The sequence below is a fragment of the Tachypleus tridentatus genome, chromosome 13 (assembly GCF_004210375.1).
Source record: "Tachypleus tridentatus isolate NWPU-2018 chromosome 13, ASM421037v1, whole genome shotgun sequence".
Taxonomy (NCBI): Eukaryota; Metazoa; Arthropoda; class Merostomata; order Xiphosura; family Limulidae; genus Tachypleus; species Tachypleus tridentatus.
The window spans coordinates 46314638-46330399 of record NC_134837.1 but is presented as its reverse complement, the minus strand read 5'-3'; the positions used below and the strand labels follow the sequence as shown (position 1 = coordinate 46330399).

The window sequence follows — 15762 nt, the reverse complement described above, 5'->3', positions numbered from 1 at the left end:
TTGACTAGTATTTTCCATCTAAAGTTCCAGTTCAGTATTATGAATTACTATACGCAAAGAACCGTTTTGTAATTCTACTTGAATATTTTGAAACGAGCAAATAATTTAACTGGTATTACGTCTTAACAAGAGAAAGTTCACTCATATTCTGAGCGTCACTTATAACTGTTAAAATTCTTTACACTTGACTAGTATATATATTTTTGTAATGAACAACCATTGAAAGATTGTTAACAGTTTAAGAAAAAATCTAAATCTAGGTTTTCCACAGCGGATTTTCTAAGATTTTTATTTTGTTTGTGTGTATTTTTTATAACAATGTCAGTGAAGCAATATGTTTAGATATGTTGTCACATACATGAACAAAAAAAGAGATAAAAATAAACAACTTCTGAACCAACTAATATTTCTACAAATGTTTCACATGCAATTCGTAAATATTAATAAGTAAAATTCAACATATCAATAAAAGTCCTAAAGTGTGGTACAACTGGAAACTAAAGTTAAACTAACTCCGGCAATTCAACGGTTGACAAACTAAATAATTCTTCGAATCAACATAAAACTATGACTAATAATTTTCCAATAACAAATAACGTAAGATTTATTCATCATAAGTCTTTTATTTATAATATATATTTTTTTTGTACAGGGCGTCATGATTAGAATGCGCTCTTCATTTATTTATAAAACAGGAAGTAAGAAAGAAAACGAAATTAAAGAAAATGCTACATAAACTACAGTAATTGTAGATTTGATTTTGTTGCTTTACTTTTTTAAATATGTTGACGTTGAAACGTACACTCTAAAAGAGCAGCATTTGCTTTCCATAGAAGAGTTTATCTTTATCTCATAATTATTTTCTTTGTCTTGGAATAGAACCTCACATCAAATCGCTGCTTTAGATTTTATAAAAATAAACTCTCAAATCTTTAAATATTTAAAATCCATAAATTTTGAGTTGCAATACAATTATATTATTTGTCGTTCATTTAGTGTAGTTTTTTTTTTCCTTCTATCATTAAAAGATGTTTCCAGTTCACTTAAGATTATAATTTTGAGCATAATTAAACACGAGTCACAATTACTAAATAATACTAATTTGCAGCAAACAAGTTATCTTAGTCGTTATTTCTCACATAAATAAGTCTTTAAAATGTTCATTTACACATGAAAACTGATCAGTTGTTGCTATGTCATTCAAAATTGGCTCTTTTCTACCTATGCATGATGCCCGGCATGGCCAGGTAATGAAAGCACTCGACTCCTAGCCTGAGAGTTATAGATTCGAATCCCCATAAAAATGCTCGCCTTTTCAGCTGTGGAGACATTATACAATGACAGTCAATATTACTATTCGTTGGTAAAAGAGAAGCCCAGCCCTCGTGTTGCTTTGCGCGAAATTCAAAACAAACAAACTTTTACATTTTGTTTGAAATATTTTAGTTGTACGCCTTAAGACAGATATAGCTAGACAATAACTTTTACAAATAATAAATTGATATATCAGTGTCCATAAAATTACGATAATCATTAAAGAGGTAATTCCAATACCAAAAATATTTATAATTCAGAAATTATAAAAATATATCAAAAATCTTTACATATTTTGCGGGTGATCCATTAATGTCTACAAACTCAAAATTACAGAGGTAGATATTTTAATGAACTTAAAATGTCTTTTTTGATCCAAAGTACAAAACGGGAGCCCGAAACATGAAATGCCAGAATAGCGTGGGGAGGAAGAATAGTATATTATAACAACGCCTATAACTTGCGCGAATGTGAAACGGCTGCTCACTAGTGGGCCAACGTTACTCGCTCTACAGTTCAAGTGATATCAGTGGGAAGGAAGCGGAAAATATGGTCAATTCGATGCAAGGGAAGCACTTTGAATTAGTTGTTTAAAGCTGTTTTTTTCTCTCGGCGGGATCTGCATTTTAATTCACAACCTAAAACGTCTCGTGAACGTTGATGTATTTGCCTTTGTATCAGAAGCATCCACTGGTTGATGCAAGCTTGACCCCTATTCATTTAGTGACGGGGCTAGGCCAAAGGAACGTTTGAACAAAGAACGCTGCTTCGAGTTAGACAGAAGAGCTGTCTGCGTGAGCCATAACGAACCGAAGTGACTGAGAAGCACATGCTAAATTCTAGTAATAATACGAATAACCGAACATAATTTTCATTTTTAATTGAGGTATACACACAGCTAGAATGGGATGTAATGTTAGTAAAGATGTGCAAGTGGAGGAACAACAGGAAAAGACTCAAGACGGTCAAGTTCAGGAAGGAAAGAAGCAAGGTACGTAAATGTCGATTTTTATTGAATTGCGTCAAGTGAATGTGAACGAGTGCTCCCAGAAACTATACCTTTGTAGTTTATGTAAATCGTTAAAAATAAATAAAACAATGTAACCGAAGTAATATGGGAAACAGTCACAGACGAATTAATTCTCTTTTCTACATGTACTATGTAATTGACTGTGTGGGCTGAAAATACGCGTACACAAAAATGCACCATGAATTCTCAGAAGCAACACATTTCATTACGCCTTCTTGTATTTGTGGGGAGATATTATAATGCAATTAAAACATAAGCACTTAAACAAAAATATATAAAAAATTAAACTCGTTGGAATTTTAATTTTTTTTATCACTTAGATCACTGTCAGTAAAGTATGTTCTTGAATATCACTAGGATAAAAAAATCGTAATGCGTAATATGTTTTGTGCATTCTATTAATGTCAAATATATGTAATTAATAACACATCTTGCATAGTTTCTAATAGTTATCACGTATTTCTGAAATTTAAACGAACTATAAAAAGACTAGATTTAATGTCCATACTTGTAAACTCTAAGTGTGGCGTACCGGAATTTTCTAACCGCCGACTAATTGTGTTTAAGCATTTTTTAGAACATCGAAGTGCTACTTCTTATCAAGGGAAGGCCTGACATGGCCAGATGTTTAAGCACTGAACTCGTAATCTGAGGGTCGCGAGTTCGAATCCCCATCTCACCAAATATGCTCGCCCTTTCAGTCGTGGAGATGTTATAATGTGCGGTCTATCCCACTATTCATTGATAAAAGAGTAGGCCAAGAGTTGGCGATGGGTGGTGATGGCTAGCTGCATTCCCTCTAATCCTACTCTGCTAAGTTAGAGATTGCTATCGGAGATAGCCCTCGTGTAGCTTTGCGCGAATTTAAAAAACAACAACAAAGAAACAAAAGTATCAAGGGAAATAATTATCATAAACAAATTAATCAAACAGATGTTTAAAAACCTGATATATATATATACGTTTCTAATATTTAAATTACGATTTTGAAAAAAAAAAAGTTTAAGTTTACTACACCAATAAATCGTAATGTTTCATTTCACCGACTTCTGTACGTTCATTGAAAATGTTTAATATAAGAAGTAACTAGTATTTCGAGATCAAATACGCGATTCATAAACTTCTTACTGTTGGTTGCTTACACTAAAACAATATAACTCTCATTTTATACAATAACTAAACCCTCTTTATTATATTCATTTTCACTGTGACGACCGAATACAGAAGTATCACACTGTCTCTTTAGTTTAATAATTGTATTCCTAGTTGCACTAATATGATTGCAACAAACGAACTTTGAGTACTTTTATTAAACTTAAATTTGCCTATTTTCTCTGAAAATAGGCAATAACATCTATAATAAATCATTTAATGTTTACTATTGCTCCGCAGTAGCACACGGGTATTTCTCTGAACTCTAGAAACCGGGTTTCGGTACTCGTAGTGTGGCTCTGGTATGGCCATGTGATTAGAGACCCTCGAATCGTAATCTTAGGGTCAAGGGTTCGAATCCCTGTCGCACCAAACATGCTCCCTTTTTCTGCTGTGGGGCGGCGTTATAATGTCACGATCAATCACACTATTCGTTGGTAAAAGAACAGCTCAAAAGTTGACAGTGGGTGTTGATAACTAGCTGCCTTCCCTCTAATTCTACGCTAGTAAATTAGGGACGGCTAGCGCAGATAGCCCTAGGGTAACTTTGCGCGAACTTCATAAAAAAACAAAACAAATACACGTATTGGGAAGACAGCAGATAGCCCATTGTGTAACCTTATGCTTAATAACAAACGAACTTTTGTATCGTTACGGAAGCATTCCTCAAAATGTAAAATAATAAGTTATTTTATTAAAAAATTAATACATTTAACACTCTTTACAATGATACAACCATGCCATCTTCAGTCATAACCTTTTCCATGTTAATGTTGTCGTTATTTTATTTTTTGTTTGCGAAAATAATCAGTAGGTAACACCATATTTCTCTCCATAAATTTGACGTACTAGTTTCGGTTGTATCCAATGGTAACATACATACTCCAGCCTATATATAAACTCAACCAGTTTTTATACAATAAAAACAATCTTATATTTATTTAAAAGTGGGAAAATATCTTCTGATTTGTATCATTATGTACAGTTTGACTTTCTTGTCTCTAATGAATGTTAAATAAGAGTGATATGACCATTTCGTATATGTATAGATAATAATAGACCAAGTGACCAAAAGGAATATAATAAATTACGAGTTTTATTAATTAATGAAGATATAATAAAACTATTTATTTGTAATTTGTTTAATTTCCTTTTCACCACAAAATAAGTATCCAGATATTTATATGATACAATTTATTTGTTTTCGAACGATATACTTTTTCATGAAAAAAACATTGATCACACAAAAAAAATATAAGTTTATATGATATCGAGTAAATGCATTTTTGAAATAAATGTGATAGGCCATTTTTAAATTAATTTGAACCTCAACTGGAATACTTAAGATGTTTTAAACTATGACACTATGCATAGTAACATTGTAGAATCAGAGATGATCATTTTCAACAATATTCTACTAAAGAATTGATCAGAGAACAGCAGGTTGTGATATTTTTAGAGCACTCTGAACAACATAATTAATAACTCGTATCATAATTCAGTAAGTTTTATAATGCTAATAATAACTAATACTTATTGCAGGGGCGTTCGAAGTAACTGGACATACCTATCTGACATTTTAGAATATTGAGCGGTCGTTCAAATACCCCTTGAATACGTTCTTGCTTATTTCTAAACTATCGCCATGTCTTTCTATTATCCAATTTAGCACAGACAAAATTTTGAGTCCCCTGCTGGTACAGCGGTAAGTCTACGGATTTACAACGCTAAAATCAGGAATTCTACTCCCCTCGGTGTACCCAGCAGATAGCCCGATGTGACTTTGCTATAAGAAAATATACTGAATACACAAAACTTCGGTTTGTTAATTTTTAGTTAATCCAGTTTTCATTCCTGGTTTGTTTGTTTGTTTTGAAATTTGCGCAAAACTACACGAGGGTTATTTGCGCTAGCCGTCCCTAATTTAGCAGTGTAAGATTACAGGGAAGGCAGCTAGTCATCACCACCCACCGTCAACTCTTGGGATACTCTTTTACCAACGAATAGTGGGATTTATCGTAACACTATAACGCCCCCACGGCTGAAAGGGCGAGCATGTTGAGTGTGACGGAGATTCGAACCCGCGACCTTCAGTTTATGAGTCGAGTGCCTTGTCATAAGATACATTGCTGTTAGAACTAAAATATTTTTAAATACTGCTAATAATATCATATAAACAAATAAATAAATAAAAATTAATCACATATATGTTCTCGGTTTTTGTAGTGGAGAAAAAATAATGGATACTCTTTCCACTCTAGTATCTAAACGTGCACCACAGTGACCATAAGGAAGAAATTCGGTATCTTTGAAACACCTAAATTTTATAAAGTACGTATAAATATATACGTATGTTTTTTTATTACACGATATCCTTATTTCATCAAGTGTACCAACGAAATAGCGGATACCTCAAGGGTATTTTCATTATTAAAACAAACAAATAGATAAAAACCCTCACACACAAATTCGTAAGAATTCCTTAAGATTGTCAGTTTTATTATAGTGCATTTGCTTTCAACAAACAGAATGAAAATAGGTGAAATAGTTTACTTTTTGTTTAATTACTTCGAAAGTATTTCTAAAATCGTTGATTGTGTAATCACAATTCTCATGACTTACTCTAACGGTTTGTAAAACAGTATTTTACTTTATCGCAACCACGTAATGGATTCTGTGAAGTTCGGGGATTTGTCGTCCTTAAGCTGCTTTTATAGGTCATGTAATTTTAAAACAGAGGTAAGTTATCTGAATTATTAATTGTAGCGTCTACAAATTATTTTATTTCCAAGATTTTCATGTTAATACTTCCCCTTCTGCTTCTTCCTTGTGGTGCAGATGAACCAAGAAATATATTTACAGGTACACAGCACTTGTATTCCACTTCACTTTTACTTGGAATGGTTAAACGTAATGAATAAACTACAGCTAAGTTGTATGAAAATTTGATTGTTGATAACTATTTGTTTTGTGTACATTGATACATTTGTTTCTAGTTCTTTGTTACTTAATCTGAACACGTTCCACGATTAGTGACTTTCTCAGTTCTCGACAAAATTCGTTAGGACAGTTCTCGAAGAAAGAGCCAAGAGTAGATTTGGATGAGAGAGGCCAAATGATCATTACATACTTATAAAGATGGTAGCTATTGCATTCAGCCATTCTCTTGTAAATACACATAGTTTATTACTATTCGTGAATTATCGACAGATATCAAAGGAGGTTTGATGACTGAATTCTTAAAATAATCTTAAATAAAGGGTGAGAGCGTGTTTTTTTTTTTATTTCATAAAGAAATTGAAAATATCCTTTCCAACGAAAGCTTTAATTTCAAAGAATTGTTAGAAATTATGAGATGGTTTGATTTTTTTAAATATCCATTTATTGTTAGGTATTAGAACATCTAGATAAATCACACAATGTTATATGAGATTTAATTAATATTAATAAACTGAGCATGAATTCAATCTAAATAAAATTCTCTAAAATAACAGTAATTTAATTTCACGGTGCAGTGTTTCAATACAGTTTAGTCACACAATAATTAGCTGTACAGTTATTACATATCAGTGGCTTTGATCTTGTAAAGCTTAAATACTTTTTTCATGATGAGTAACTTTGTACAGCGTGTTTTGTTTCATGATTCACGTATTCAAATTTTATATAGTTTACGTTCAGAATGGCGGCTTCATTTAAAAAAAAATGGTTGTATTTTAATTATTCATAAATTTGTAGTTATGACAAACCTAAGGGCTTATTAAATATTTTATTTTCAACAATGGATTAGAATAAGACAAAGTAGAATATATTATATGTAAAAAAGTCCAAAAAATGTATTCGAACATGATATTTTGATTCACCTATAAATGCCCCCTCATATTAGAACTTGCTTAACGTGTAAACTACGAAGTTGACATAATATCATTTTCTGTCATTGAAGGTAGGTCACAAGCTATTCATGCTTCAAGATTCCGGAACTGGTTTGTTTCTATCTGTGGTGTACCTCGTTTGTCATCCCTTATTTTTACAGGCTTACGATGTTGATATTCAGGATTTGATTCCTTGCGGTGGACTGAATTCAGATAGCCCTATTGTGTAGCCTTTAACTAAAATAAAACTTACCTGTTTTGAAATTTTAAACATAATTCATCACTTTCAACCTTAAAGGACATATGATAATAAGGATTATTTGAAAACTATTCTATATTTCATTAGGAAAGTGTTTTCTTATAGCAAAGCCACATCGGGCTATCTGCTGAGCCCACAGAGGGGAATCGAACCGCTGATTTTAGCGTTGTAAATCCGGAGACATACCACTGTACTAGCGGGGGGCATATGTTGTTCTGAAAGCCTAATTTGAGAATCACGACCATTGAAAGAACCTTTAATATATCTTGTTTGAGTTAATGAATGTCAGTCATATTGTCAAAAACAATATAGAGAAAGTTTAACAGTTTATAATTTCTCTTTACTAAAGAAGAGTGATATAGACTGATTATTTTCAACACTGACTCTTAAGAAACAAAAGTACACTTGCCGAAAACACTCAGATTATTAGATTTATCTTCGGATATTCTTAGCCTTGAGCTAAGTCATTCGAGAGAATAATGAAGGGCAAAATAAATGATCCACGTAGAAAGATAATATTGTTAACGTGACACAGATTTAATTCTGAGTGTATGATTTGCTCGATTAAGATTATATCCTACATAAAAAAACTATAGTTCTGTATGTCTTTAAAAAATTTTGTTAATACGTGTTATAACCAACACTATACATTTTGAGAAGATTGTTGTTTCGTTTATATTAGTACAGTTACTTCTGTTTTTATACAAATGGCATTATTAATGAAAATTTTAACTCATAGGAAACATTAAACATTTAATAAATATCTCTGTAATCAAACGTTTTACTTTATGTATGCGTGTGAGGAATCAAAGTGCAGGACATATTAAAATGTTTCAATAAATATGAAAAACACCCTTGAATGATGACATTTTGGAGCGTTTTTCTTGATTGTTTGTTTAGGAATTTTGCGAAAAAGCTACACGAGAGCTATTTGCGCTCTCCGTCCCTGATTTAGCAGTGTAAGACTAGAGGGAAGGCAGCTAGCTAATCATCAACGCCGACCGCCAACTCTTTTACCAACGAATAGTGAGATTGACCGAACATTATAACGCCTCCACGGCTGAGAAGGCGAGCATGTTTGGTGTGAAGGGGATTCGGACCCGCGACCTTCGGATTACGGGTCGAGGGCCTTAACCACCTAACCACCTGGCCATGCCGGGCCTGTGTTTTTCTTATAGTAAAGTCACATTACGTTGTCTGTTGTGTCCATCGAGACGAATCAGAACTAAGTTACGTGCCAACAAGGTAAACGCACATTACTCGTACAAAGTAGAATAATAATAAGTTATTTAATTTTTTTTATTAATAATTCTTTAAATGATAGAATTATTGGATATAGCTTTTAGAGAAAAACGGAAAAAGATAAAGAGTGAAATAGGAATTCTAAATTTACAAATCTATTTTATCTGTTAAAACTGATGATTTCTTATCTTTAACGTTTTAATTTCAGGATCACTGCATTTGTGAATGACACCAGGAAACGTATGATGAATCATAATAGAATAATTGTAAACTGTCACAAACTTGAATTAACAGTTACATGATACGTTTAAGTTGATTTTAGATTTTTTGTTATTTGAAACGATATTTGATATTGGAAAGGATGATTCTGACTATAAATATTTATTAATATATGGTGTGCTATAAAATGAGCGAGAAATATTCACCTAGCTAAGCTGATGTGCGGTAGACCCAAAAAGGACAAGAACTAATTATGAATTATATAACATATGATTAGAAACAATACCAGAACCGTATAAATTATTAACTATCAGGAGAATTAAAAAATACCCCGATAAGGACATTGCCTTTCAGAGCCTTCAGAGCTGTCAGATATTTTTGGACCGCTACTATGTTTACTACCGAGATATATATTTTATTTTCTGAGAAGCTTCGTGTATACTTTCAGCATCCTTCGAAACATTGGCCATAGATGTAGCATAGATCTATTATTTAAATACAGAAAGGCTTCGACTAGCATCACCACTTTATTTTGTACTAAAATATATTGTTACTAAAATCTTATTAAATGTTGCTAATGTAATATGTACCTGTATTTCGTGTTGGCTTTTAAACTCAAATATTTATTTATATTCTACACAAATAATAGTTCTATTTCATAGAAATGCTATAATTAAATAATATTAAATTAATATTCGTATAGTATATGTAGACACTGGTGGAATATAACTTTATTTCTGACAATGTACGAGAAACAGAAGTCCTATCCATATGTTCCAATATCCACTCAAAAACATACGTCTGTTTTATGTAATCATGTTTTAATCTGATAGCTTTTCGTCATACTAAGTAGTCATCTGTGGTACGCTTTTATTATCTGATTATTTTTTGTCCCAAATCGCCATACTTAATCCCTTTCTACTGAATTCGAATGGAAGTTTCGTACTACCTTAATAAATCAATATATATGTATATTTGGAGGTCATGTGAAATAAAAATAGCATATTTACGTTCCTATTTTACATTTTACACAAGTCTGCCTACGTACTAAGTCGTATTTAACATATTTAATCATTTGTGGTTGTTAAAAACAACAACAAAAATTCTATTCAAATAGATCTGTTGATAACGTGGTATAAAACAATTTTTAATATTTAAGGACAGGTATTGATATTCAAGGTTTCAAGGTTTTACGATGCAGTGCAGTGCGTTTTGGATCAGAACAATCATAATTCTGCAAAATTGTAATAATCTAATGCGATACTGTTATATATACTATTTACATTATTGATTGCAGCGGTTTCACCATCATCCAATTATAGGGATTGAGCAACACAACATGCAATATGATCTAATGAAATTGAAACTTTATTAACATGTGTGAGCTTAATCGGCTTGAATAAATTAATGTAATTTGTTGCACACTAACACGAACCTTGTTGTTCAACGATATTAATCTTTTATTGGTTTGGTTTGTTTTGAATTTCGTGCAATGCTACTCGAAGGCTACCTGCGCTAGTCGTCCCTAATTTAATAGCGTAAGACTAGAGGGGAGGCAACTAGTCATCATCACCCACCGCCAACTCTTGGGATACTCTTTTACCAACGAATAGTGGGATTGACCGTCATGTTATAACGTCCCCACGGCTGAAAGGGTGAGCATGTTTGGTGCGACCGGGATTTGAACCCGCGCCCCTCGGATTACAAGTCGAGTGAATATTTTGTTATTTTAAGCAATAACTCTACATTTTACAATAACTATATTGTAAACTTAAATTATATATTAAACCATCTTATGGGAATTGTACAACGTGTTATGAATTTATTTGACAAACGTATACATATAGTTAAGGTATTCTATAATTTAATGACAATTCTTAGTTAATTAAAATGAGTAGATTGAAAAATAATTTGTCTGCTGAAGTTGTGTAAAACGTGTGTCTGAACATAATTTTGTATTATTTTCGTATCGGTTTAGGTATAAGTGAAATTAAGATTTACAGTTTTAACTTAATTATCTTTGAATAATTTAGATTTTTTTCTCCTTTCGTGCACATAAGAAATGAAACTTTTTCTTTGCTATCGTTGTTACAACGCACAAATTATAATGTTGCGTATATTTATATGATATAGTGATCGATATATTGTTGTATCTACTTAAATAACTAAAATGTCAGACATTTTCTTGCAATACATAAAGAATATTTGTATATATATTAAAAAAAAGTTGAAGATGAAAATGAAATGCCTATCTTACAGTTATATGATTTGCTGCCCATTTTGTAAATAAAATTGCAATAGAAAATTACAGATTATTATTTTATATTTGTAAATGGGGCCTGGCATGGCCAAGCGCGTAAGGCGTGCGACTCGTAATCCGAGAGTCGCTGGTTAAAGCCCGCGTCGCGCTAAACATGCTCGCCCTCCCAGCCGTGGGGGCGTATAATGTGACGGTCAATCCCACTATTCGTTGGTAAAAGAGTAGCCCAAGAGTTGGCGGTGGGTGGTGATGACTCGCTGCCTTCCCTCTAGTCTTACACTGCTAAATTAGGGACGGCTAGCACAGATAGCCCTCGAGTAGCTTTGTGCGAAATTCCAAAAACAAACAAACATATTTGTAAATATTTCAAAGTAGGCTTAGCATTCTTACTGATTTAGTGTTCTTCCTTATTATCCAATCGTCACGACAACACCATATAGACCAGCTCGCAACAACGGATCTGCCAGCTCATACAGCATTTAGCTCTTTAGACTTACTGCGCCACAACATAACTATAGTCAGAGAGACTTTATTTTCAAACTAAGTGGATGTAATTCTTATCGTTATGCCGTGATAAATGTCATTAGATTATATTCTGTATGCCATCATTACAACACGTAAATTGTCCTTTGAATTAGCATCTATTTGCTGCTTGCTGTGAGGTCTAAAAATAAAATATAAATATTCGGCTGTTTTTGTGTTTATTTTTTTCTTTTCTGAATAAACCCATAAAACTGCTGTACGTACATACGCCCATTTAAAACTGAATTAATTGCTGTTCAATAATACAGCATTTTGTGGAGATAACGCTTAAAAATGGTCCCTCGCTTGGACAGTGGTAAGTCTTCAGATTTAAAAAGCTAAAATCAGGGGTTCGATTCCTCTTGGTTGACACAGCAGATAGCTCGATGTGGCTTTGCTATAAGAAAACACACACGTAAAAATGTCCGGGGTCATTTCTTACATAAGGACAGGAACAACAACAAAATACTTATGAGCAACAATCTCAGTTTAGGTTTTCCTCCATTAAACAAAGATAAGGAGCCTAGAGTTCTAAACATGATTTTAACTGATTATTACTCATAAGAATTCAGATGTTTTAACGTATTACAAAAAATAATGTTTTTCCTTTATAGTGTACAATTATCATTAAATCTATAACAAGTAAGGTAATTAAGTATTAAACATAAATTCAGTAGCTAGGGTTGTTTTTTTTTTCAGTGAAATATTTTCTCGTTTTCATTTATCTCAAGTTTTGGTTCCGCTTTCTGAGATTTCAGCAAAGTAGCTTGCGTGTGCGACATACTGATAGTTTTAATTCATGTCTGGGTTGCTAAGTAACAGTATCGACTTTTCTGCAAGTACAACAGTAGATCGAGGAACATGTTGGGAGAACTGGATTAAACATTAATAAGTAGCGACAAACAGGATCATCAGAAGTGAGGCGCGTACAAAGGAGGCTCGCTAAAGTAATTAAATAACTATTATTATTATTTCGGAACTTACTTTGACGTTATGAATGGGAGGAAGAAATGAAATATCTTATGTAACCGTACTTATATACAGTACTTCAAAATATGTTGGTACAAAATGTTTTACAAAGTTGTCAAAACATGCCTTGTTTAATGGTACCTTATATATACTATACTCAACTGTTCGTAGAAAGTAAGTATTCTGTGACATAAATTATACAGTTTACAAAAGTACAATAGTGTACGTACATTATCATGTTTCTACTTCATGAAACACATCTACCAAATGTGTACTATCTACGAGAAGAAGAAAATAGAAATGTTCTGAAATAATGGTACTGATCGTTGAGAGTTTCAGGCGCGATTCATTTGAGGATATTTTGTCACAGACTGTTTGTTTATGTAAGTATAGGGGAATTTGCTCTTTGTTTTGACACTTTACAAGTTGTTTGTTTATTTTTGGAATTTCGCGCAAAGCTGCACTAGGGCTATATGTGCTAGTTATCCGTAATTTAGTAGTGTACGACAACAGCCAACTTTGGGCTACACTTTTGCCAACGAATAGTGGGATTATAACGTCACCACTGCTGAAAGGGCAAGCATGTTTGGTGTGATGGGAATTCGATCCCGCGACCCTCAGGTTACGAGTCGAGAGACGTAACCACATGGCCATGCCAGGGCTCTTTAGAAGTTGACCTGATGTAGTGATGCAAGGAAATTGTTAAGCTGTGCTTCAGGGTGAAGTTATGGTTACTTTAATTCATATAAGAAGAAAGAACGCCCTTTCCATGGAATTCCCTTTCATATTTTCCACTTATAAGACAAAAGCTTGCTTCGATCATTATAGTAAAAATATATGTAATAGTTTTAATTTAAGTATTGACTCAAGACAGTGTCACTATTTTATGGATGACGACTATTTTTACCAACTTTTTTTTATAAAAGGAAGACGGTTAATTGAAAGCAAGGTCCAACGAGCAGAAAGAAATTAGATATCGTATTGGGTGTGTGTGTGTGTTTCTTCTTATAGCAAAGCCACATAGGGCTATTTGCTGAGTCCACCGAGGGGAATCGAACCCCTGATTTTTGCGTTGTAAATCTGTACACTTACCACTGTATCATCAGGTGACATCTCGAATTGGAAACACGAATTCGTCATACATTTGAACATAGGAGACATTTTGTATAAGAAACAACAACAAGAACACCATTAATGAAATACTTCCTTAGGCTTAAACCACGTGCCATTCAGCATCTCAGTGGTAAATTTGAAGGTATATACGCTAAAAAAAAATGGGCTTAGACGTTTGTGGTGGACACAGAACGTTGTTTACGTTTTTGCTCATTCTACCCCATTGTAAAGCGACCACTAGTCTGATATACTTATATTCTTTATTCGTTAGTAAGCCTAGTTTGAAAATTACAACATTATATTGAAATGTTAAAGAACGAGACGAAAGTTCAACATTTTAATTTGATTCATTGAAGAGTTCGTGTTTGAAACCTATCACCGAACATAAAGCCCTTTCAGTCGGGTGGGACGTTGTAATTTGAATATCGAACCCACTATTCGATTAATTTCCTAAGAGTGTCTGGTAGTGTTGACTACTTGTCATCCCTCTAGTTTATTGCTTCAAAATTTGATATGGCTAATTTAGTAAGAGCTCTGGTACTTTTGCACAAAATTCAACAAGAAAAGTACAAATAAACAATTGAAGGGAAAAGGAGAACGTATGGAGTACTAAAAATCATGACCATATTTAGTCATCTCTATTGTTTCAGAGTTTCTAATTTTCTTTGTTTAGATAAATCTTTAACAACTAATAGTTGCATTTCATCTTTTAACCAAATCGTTTTATTTCAAGTAGGGCTTCGTCAATTTCTAAAAAACAAAAAAAGTTTAGACCCACTGTTACGTGGAAATAGCAACTTTATATTTATAGTGGATCTAAATTTGATTTTAAATTTTATTTTCACAGGGTGTTGTGTATTTACGTGCTATTGACAGAAGCTCTTTGTATGTTATTTGATATTAGAGAATCAGTTGTGTGAAAGGTATTAAACATTGGTATAATTTAAAAACTTTACTGCGACACAGAATATCTTGTATAATAAAAAATTCAAATTTTAATCATATTACGATATTATATGATCAGTAAATTCTGCCCTTTGAAGTGAACAAACCTCGTTCCAAGAAGTACTTGTTATGAAATACGTTGTTCAATCATTTATACGTTTTTATTACTCGATTATAACTAGGATAAAATTCTCAGGATTTTTTTTACAAGCACATACATATATTTGTATATATTTTAGATTGGTTTATGTAAGAAAATGTTTAAAATATGTGTTAAACTCATTGTATGAAATATGTTATGTGGTTAGCTGCAATTTTTCGTTTCAACTTTTTTGTTTGCTTATGTAGATGTCGTTATTTACTTTGTAGTTTTGCTTTGATTCAATCACGAAGCGTTCTATGATCTCCTGAGTAGAGATATGGAGAATATGATCAAGACATACTTTTATTTATTATTGTTGAATGTGGCTTTCAAGAATGTATATTATTAATTAATTGTAACACGAAATAGACTGGAGTTGAGTTGTGTTTCCTTAGTTTAATATCGTTATTGTTTTAGAAATATTTATATTTTTATAACACCTGAGGACAGGGAAGTGAGATGTCAGTGCATTGGAATTATTTAACTGTTGAACAAAATTGAGTGTATAATGTTTTAGGTCATTTAAATTTAAATTTCTATAATAAGCACATATTTGTTGACGATACTAGTGATCTGTAATCTCAAAAACGATGAATAATAACCTTAGGTCCAAATGACTTCTTACAACGTATACCAGTTTCAGTATGATAGACGTAGAGAATAGCAATAACACTTATAAAAAAAAAAAAAGAAAAAGGACTGTCGACATGAAACTTAAGGATGAAC

At 32.6% G+C, this 15762-nt stretch overlaps 1 protein-coding gene across 1 annotated transcript in view; it reads left to right on the top strand.

The window, feature by feature from the left end:
* Positions 1 to 1777: 1777 nt before the first annotated feature.
* LOC143240978 (uncharacterized) overlaps positions 1778 to 15762 on the top strand; it is a 29298-nt gene continuing 15313 nt past the window's right edge. Inside the window, exon 1 of the mRNA XM_076484332.1 lies at positions 1778 to 2305. Within this exon, the coding sequence (XP_076340447.1) occupies positions 2218 to 2305 (88 nt within the window). The 5' untranslated portion in view covers positions 1778 to 2217. The remainder of the gene's footprint in view (positions 2306 to 15762) is intronic.